General features: G+C 46.0%; 2 protein-coding genes across 2 annotated transcripts; one reads left to right on the plus strand and one right to left on the minus strand.

Moving 5' to 3' along the window:
- Positions 1-3772: 3772 nt before the first annotated feature.
- On the plus strand, positions 3773-4858 carry GLRG_00473 (uncharacterized protein; the record flags this gene model as incomplete). Its single annotated transcript, XM_008091158.1, has 3 exons — positions 3773-3955; positions 4039-4310; positions 4375-4858. The coding sequence occupies 3 exons, from the start codon at positions 3773-3775 to the stop codon at positions 4856-4858; spliced, it is 939 nt and encodes a 312-aa protein (XP_008089349.1).
- Positions 4859-5201: 343 nt separating this feature from the next.
- On the minus strand, positions 5202-7317 carry GLRG_00474 (fungal specific transcription factor domain-containing protein; the record flags this gene model as incomplete). The annotated part of the gene is made up of 4 exons (XM_008091159.1): positions 5202-5861; positions 5928-6437; positions 6487-7177; positions 7295-7317. 4 exons carry the CDS (start codon positions 7315-7317, stop codon positions 5202-5204), a joined length of 1884 nt encoding a protein of 627 aa, XP_008089350.1.
- Between the last annotated feature and the right edge of the window lie 211 nt (positions 7318-7528).

Consider the following 7528-nt stretch of genomic DNA (forward strand, 5'->3'; position numbering starts at 1 on the left):
ATATAATAAATAAGAAGTATATATAAAGTAATAATTTTTTATTTATTTATAAGAATTATTAAAGTTAGTTAATTTATAGTTATTATAACTATTAAAGATTAAAAGTTAATAAGTACTTTTTATATAAGACTTTATATACTAGTTAAAATAATTTAACTAATTTAAGCTAATTTTATTTATTATTTATCTATTTTTACTTAAGTAAATATACTATTTAGCTAATAATTAGCTATTTTAGTACTAAGAAAAAAAGTAATATTTACTTTTTATAATAATATATAAAGGTATTACTTAGCTATTTATATATATACCTTAAATAATAAAAACCTATTCTTAATTACTAAGCTACTTTATATAAGGCCTTTTTTTATAATAAGAGGTTATAATAACCTTTATATATAATAGTATTCTTATTAAGAACCTAATTTTATTAAAATTATAAATATTATAATTATATATCTTATACTTTATAATTATATTTTATATAAGTATAAACTAGCTTTATATACTTATAAGGTCTTTAGATAAGGTCTTTAAATAGTTAATTTAATATTAAAATTTTATTTCTACTTAAGGTTATTATTATATAAAGTTCTTTACTTATTAAAGTCTAATATATATTATATTATATTTATTTAAGAGTTAGTTAGCTATATCTTATATATTATCTTATTATAAAGAAAACCCTTAATTAATTAAGTTAATAACCCTCTTAAGAATTACCTCTTTTTTTACTTTTATTATTTTCTTTAATTTTAGATATATATTATTTTATATAATATATTTATTACGTTAGTTATAAAGGGATATTAAGAGGACCTTAAAGATATAAGCTGCTGTTTATAAAGACATTTTTAGGTCTTTTTAAATAGCTTAAAAAGTAAAGATAATTTAGTTTTCTTTAGAAATAGAGCTTATATTTATACACTAAGAAAAGTAAATATAAAAGTTAAAAAGGTAAAAAAGTAGTAAAAGTGTTTTACTTACTATATTATTCTACTTACTATATAGGTATATTAATAGTTTTTCTCTTTATATATAATTTAGAATAAGTATTTACCTTTATTATTTATTATTACTTATTAATATATATAGTTAACTATATTACTACCTTAGTAATAACTAATAAAAACTTTATTTACTAAAAGACTAGCTAAATTAGTAAATATATTTAAGAAGAATTTTAATTTTAAGGTAATTAAGCTTTATACTTAGTAATTTATATTTTAAAAATAAAGAGATTAGCTTACTAAGTAAATTAATATCTACTTTTACTATATTTTATACTATTATAGCTTTAAGTAATTTACTATATTTTATACTATTTATAGCTTTAAGTAAATAATTTATTAACTAACTAATTATAAAGTTAGTAGGCTTTATAAATATTACTATAATTAAGTTTTTTTACTTTTACTTAGAATTAAACCTAAAAGCTTAAATATAAGTTACTATTTTATATTATATTATTAATATAAAAAAACAAAGACCTAAAGTACTTAAGTATACTTCTATTTTATTCTTTTAATATTATAAAAAGTAAGACTAGACTTTTTTATCTAATTAGTTATTAACTAAGTAATTATTTTATAATTATCTTACTTCCTCTAGTTATAAGTTTAAATCTTAATATAACTACTATTATATACGCCTAGCTAGCGTATAGCCTTACTATATATATAAAGGCCTACCTAATAGGACCTATAGAATAGGATTTTCTAGCTAGCTAGAGAGCGTAAGAGCTATATAGCGCCTGCCTAAGAAAGGCCTACTAGATTAGAGTTTTCTAGCTAATAGGCTAATACTAGCAGAGGCTAAGGAGCTAGCCAGAGAGCGTAAGAGCTAAAGAGGCCTACCTAGTAAGGCAGGCTAGACGCCTAGAAGGGACAGGCCTAGAACTAATTTAGGCAGGCCTCTAGCAAACCGGCTGGTTAGGAGTGCTAGGCAATTTGCCCTGTAAGGACGCCTACTTACTTTTACCTACCTAGAAATTTAGGGATAAATTTCCTAAGAAAGAGGGCAATTATAAGGAAATAGAGACCTAGAGTACTTAAGCACGCTTCTATCTTATTCTTCTAATATTAGAGGAAGTAAGACTAGACCTTTTTATTTAGTTAGTTATTAACTAAGTAATTATCTTATAATTAAGTAGTAAGTAATACTACTTAACTATATATACTTTAGTTTTAGTTAGTTACTTAGGTAACTAAATAGGTAGATAAAGGTAATTTATAGTTACTATAACTATTATAATTAATTATAGTTATAAATATTATTAATTAAAGGCTAGATTAAAGGCTTTGAATAGCCTTAATCTAAAAAGGCGTATTAAAGTAGGTAAATTAGCTAGATATATATAGTTACTTATAGGGTAATTAGCTATAAATAAGCTAGTTATTTCTTAGATAGATTTCTCTACCTAAATTAAGGGAAAATAATAATCTATATATTTACCCCTTTTTAAAGGGCTAATTAGTAATAGCTACGTAATATAGTAGGAGATATATATAACAGAGAAATTAATCATAAGGGTATTGCTACTAATTACGCGCTTTAACAATAACCTGTAGAGGAGCAACAATATTACTATAGATAGTAGTAGTATTAGTAATATGTAACTAGGAGGAAAAAGGGCTGCTGGCTAGTAAGGTGAAGAAGCTAGTGAACCCGGTGGCCAGAGGTCACGTAAGTAAACATCACCACCAACATACTTATACACTTACTATCTTTATTTAGGACTAAAATCCCTTAGCTTAAGACTTCTAAGGATTTTATATTTATATAGGCCTTAGTAGTTAAAGACAAAAAGAGCGTATAGGGCTGCGCAGCTAAGCCGGCTATAGAACCCTTTCAAGTATGTCTGTCTCACCACACCCTACAGACACACATCTCCCAATGAGGACCAGTTGATACGGCATCTCAAGCACTTCTTCTTTTGTGTCTAGGCCGTAGCATTAGCCGCAGCCTTCAGCCGCAGCCACTGCTGCCCGCTGTCTTGCATCTGCAGGCACAATAAACCCCTACAAACGACAATCCAAAGCCGGGTTACCTGCAAACCCCCGTCGTTATGCCATCTGTTTCTGGCTCTGCAAGAACGTTAAGCGGCCCTGTGGCGCTAATGCACCGTTTGTTCTGCTGCTGCTGCTGGTTCCTTAGCTCCCCTGTCACAGCCCTCCATGTCTCGGAACAAGCTTTCTCGGATTGAACCTCTTTTGGTTCTCACCGCCCCAAAGCCCTGAGGACCCGCGAACTCTGCGGCGAACTATTCGACCGGTCCTAGACACTGTGCATAGATCTCACATGATTCTGGACTAGCATCGTGTGTGGCTTTTTCCAAAGCGCACCTACACGACACTCGGCTCTCTCCCCCAAGGTCTGGGGGTCCACGCCGCGCCAGCCACGAGATCTAGCCCTGGAAGCCACGGGCGCAAATCTGGGCAACTTGGGTGTAGGGAAACCCCCATGGGCGGCTTGCCGTGGCGTCGTGTACAGATGACGGGCTCAAGGCATTCTGTGCTGCCAATCTTGACCCTTTGGCACAAGGAGGCCGGGGATAGAAAAGATCAAGGGGGTCCGTCCCCAAAGGGAGGGGATGAGATGCCGTACTCTTTTTCACTGTCATACGCGCATATATGCTGGACACCGTACGCCATCGCCAGCCTTTTTGCTTCTCTTGAACGGGGTTTTTGCTCTGGTCTCCGTACTTTCCACCAAACCACGTCTGACCCCCTAACATCAAACACGGTTACATTCGCTACAGACGCTGGCGGCAATGGAAAACGACAGAAGGTATTCCCGTCAGAGGGTCGCGGGACGCGAGCACATACCGCTCTACCCCAAGGGGTTCATCGCCCTCACAATCGTCCAGCTGGTGCTCGCCGTCATCGTCACGGGACTCTGCGCGTTCGGCATCGCCGTGGCGCCCATTTCCGGGAACTGCTTCATGATATTCGTTGTAAGTGGGAGGCAGAGGAGGGGGGGTTCCGCCTCGGATATTCGCGCTCGCTCGCTCGCTAACCATATGCTACACGCCCGCAGTCGCTCTCGACCATGGTCGTAACCGTCTGGCTCATCGTCGCCGAGTTCAGCTCGCCCAAGGCCTACAACTACTGGGCGGTCCTGGCGCTCGACATCTTCCTCCTCTTCTTCTGGCTGTGCTCCTTCGCCCTGCTCGCCGCCCAGACCGTGTACTTGTTCGACGGCTCCTACTACGACTACTACGGCCGGTACTACATCGCAGACATCTCGGATATCGGGGTCATCTTTCCCTCCTGCATGGCCGCCGCGGCTGGAATCGGCGGGCTCGAATTGTAGGTCTCCTCCCCGTTGATCACGCCGGCTGCAAGGGAAAATCCCCGCTGACACGGTCGCAAGCGCTCTCTTCATCACGTCGCTGTCTATCCACGGCGTCATGCTTCATCGGCACCGCAAGGCCGGGCTCCACTGCAACCCGGTCGGTTTCTATACCGCTGCCGCTCCCGTTGTCGCCAACAACGCCGTGCCCGAGAAGGACGGGGTGCAGGTCGCCACGACCTTCAAACCCGGCCCGGACCAGGCCCATGCCCAAAACGCTCCTCCGTACGTGCAGCACGATGTAAACTACATCAGCCAGGTCGCCCCCCGCCACCAGCAGCAGCAGCAGTTCCAGCAGCAACAAGTCTCGCCGCCGCAGCCGACGTTCACACCGCCCCCCGCCCAGCAGCCCCAGCAGCAGAACCACTACCCTCAGGCGTCGCCTACGCCCTTGAGCGCAACGCATACCGGCGGTTCGTTCCCACAGACCCAGCCGGAGCTGTCTGCGGCGCCCCCGATGCCCAAAGTTCACGAGGCGCCGGGCAACGCCTACCACGCGCAGTGAGGCGAGGGCCCCGACGGCGTGGACTGCGCGTTGGATGCTTTGAATTCGGCGGGACGGTTTTCGCGGTGGTATACTCACAAAGCACTGACCGCATTTTGCTGGGGCTGTTTTAGGCTTGTCTGGAAGAGAGGGAAGAGGTAACGGTTCCTGCGAGTTTGTATTGAGGTTACCCGAGAAATGGGTACTGATTATTGCCATTAAAAAGAAGAAGAAAATAATAAAAATTTCAAATGATCCCGGCAGCGACGAAGATGACGATTTGAGGTTTCCCAGGAAAGACACATGTTAACTAATACCGACACAGGTCGGCATCACTACGGGGACCGGGGGCGTCACAGACTTCTCATGTCGAAGCCCAAGTGTCCCAGTTCTCCGTGCTGAAATCGGGCCAATACAGCCCCTGCAGGTCGTCGTAGAAGGAGGCCTCCAAGAACTGCAGGTCCAGGACCGGCTGCGCCAGGAGCTCCTCCAGCGACGGCTCCGTCAGCGCCATGCCCGCCGTCGCGTGCGCGGGGATCGCCGGGCCGGACTGCGGAGGCACCGTGCCGAGGCCGAGCCCGACACCCGGCCCCCCCTCGGGCGGGCCCATGCGTTTCGCGTGGAACCTCTCGATCTCGGCGCGCAGCACGTCGGCGTGGTGGCAGTACTCCTGGGCGGCGAAGTTGCCGGCGTCCCCGAGCTGCGAGAGAAAGCGCGCCGACTCCTCGAAGGCGTCCCTGTCGCCGCGGGCGTCCGGGCCGTCGAGCAGGCTCGAGGCGGCGAGGACGGTGAGGGCGGAGAAGAGGTACTGCGTGTAGAAGTAGTCAAAGGTGGCGAAGGACCCGTCGATCCACGAGTCCGTGAGGAGGCGCACCGAGTGCCGCGCGCAGCGGATGCAGGCCTCGGACAGGGTGACTGCGCTCGCCGGCACCTGCGTCTCCGTCACCGGGGACTCGGACGGCCACGCGGCCACCTTTGTGCGGAGGATGTGGAGCAGTATCGGACGCGTTGCCAGTATTGCGCACTTGTGTGAAGGAGGGGGGGATCGTCAGCAGTCTCTCGGATGTTTCGCCGGGAGGGGGGTGGGTACCTGGTTAAAAGAGAGGTGAAGAGAGATGCATGTCGGTTCCGTGCCCGCGTTGTCGATTCGCAGGTGGCTCGGCAGGTCTTCCACCCATGTACGGAGGTCTTTCAGGGCCTGCTGTACCCTGGTCGAGAGGGTAGCGTCTCCCTGGTTGCGTTGGCCATATATCGAGCGAACGGTCTTTGTCACGAGCGCTGCCAGACGCAGACTGGCGATATGATAGGCCGTGTCGCCGAAATCGTCACCGAAAGTTTGGCTCGCAACAGGCTCCGACGGCAAGTCTATGCCTATGTCGCTGTCCTGTATGGCGGTCGGATGCCCCAGTTTGGACGCCCAGACGCGGTCGAAGATGTACGTCGTCCAGAACAGGCGCTTGCGATGTTCGCGGAGGTCCGGGTCGCGAAGCTGAGACTCCGGGATGTTGAGGTGCAACCCCATGACGATGGCCATGCGCATCGCCGTGCCGGACATGACGAAGGCGCTGTACCGCCGGTTCAGGGCCAGGGAGTAGAAGGACTGGCGCAGGTCAGAACCCATATACGGTCACGGCTCCGTCGCGACTCACTAGCAGGAGTATAATCTCAATGGAATCCGTCCCGGGACGCTCATCGAGCACACCGAGGATCCTGGACGCCTTGGCGAAATAGGCCATGCCGGGAAACTCCTTCTCGGAGGGGATGGACCGCGTCGAGTAGAGCTCCCCTATGGCGAACAGCGCCCACAGCTTGGACCTGAGCATGAGATGGCCCCACGAAGGGTTGTGGATGCTCTGCTCCAGGTTTTCCATGACCAGACTCCGGCGCACGACGTGATAGCGATGGCTCACGTACTTGAGCGCGACCTCGACGAGGAAGCGGGACCTCGACGGGGTCGGCCAGGAGATGTCGGACTTGACGAGGGACATTAGCTCCGTGTCTGGCGCGTAGTTGACCCGGAGCATGTGCCGGGGCTGGAGAGAAAAGGGGTCGGAGATGACCTGGCGGATGCGGGTTGAGAATGCGGGGTCGGCGACCTCTCCTATCAGGATCGGCGTGCGGAAGACATTTGCGTTGATGAACCACGGCTTCACTTCGAGAGCCGCACTCGCCGCCGCCTCTTCGCCATCATTACCCCGGCCAGACAACGGCGTCATTGCTCTGTTGCCAGCGCGGCTGCCCTGAGTGACGACATGGTCTTGCGCAGAGGTGGAGCACGAGGTGTGCCGGGCGACCTGACTCTTGAGCCGTTGTATTTCATCCAGAAGCCCGTCGATGTAACTGCCATGTTTGCGTAAGCTTCGGCAGCCAGTGCGAATCGGGGGGGAGGGGGGGGGGGGGATGGGACATGTGCGACGCAACTCTACAGCCCCATTTACTTTGCAACCGTCGAAATACAGTCTAGTACTCAGAGTAGACATGGAGGTGATCTCATTTTAGAAAAGTAAACATTGTCCTACGCATCTGCTGTTGAAATAATGATCTGTACTCAACTCAGGTAGTTGTTCTACCAATTGGTACAACCTGGCCCGTACCTAGTATACTTAGCAGGAGTGCGATTCCGGGTCGCATCCAAAAGGAAACGATAGTTCAATGGGAATATACTCGATAAAACGAAGGTCTACGGTAGAA

This window comes from Colletotrichum graminicola, assembly GCF_000149035.1.
Source record: "Colletotrichum graminicola M1.001 genomic scaffold supercont1.2, whole genome shotgun sequence".
Taxonomy (NCBI): domain Eukaryota; kingdom Fungi; phylum Ascomycota; class Sordariomycetes; order Glomerellales; family Glomerellaceae; genus Colletotrichum; species Colletotrichum graminicola.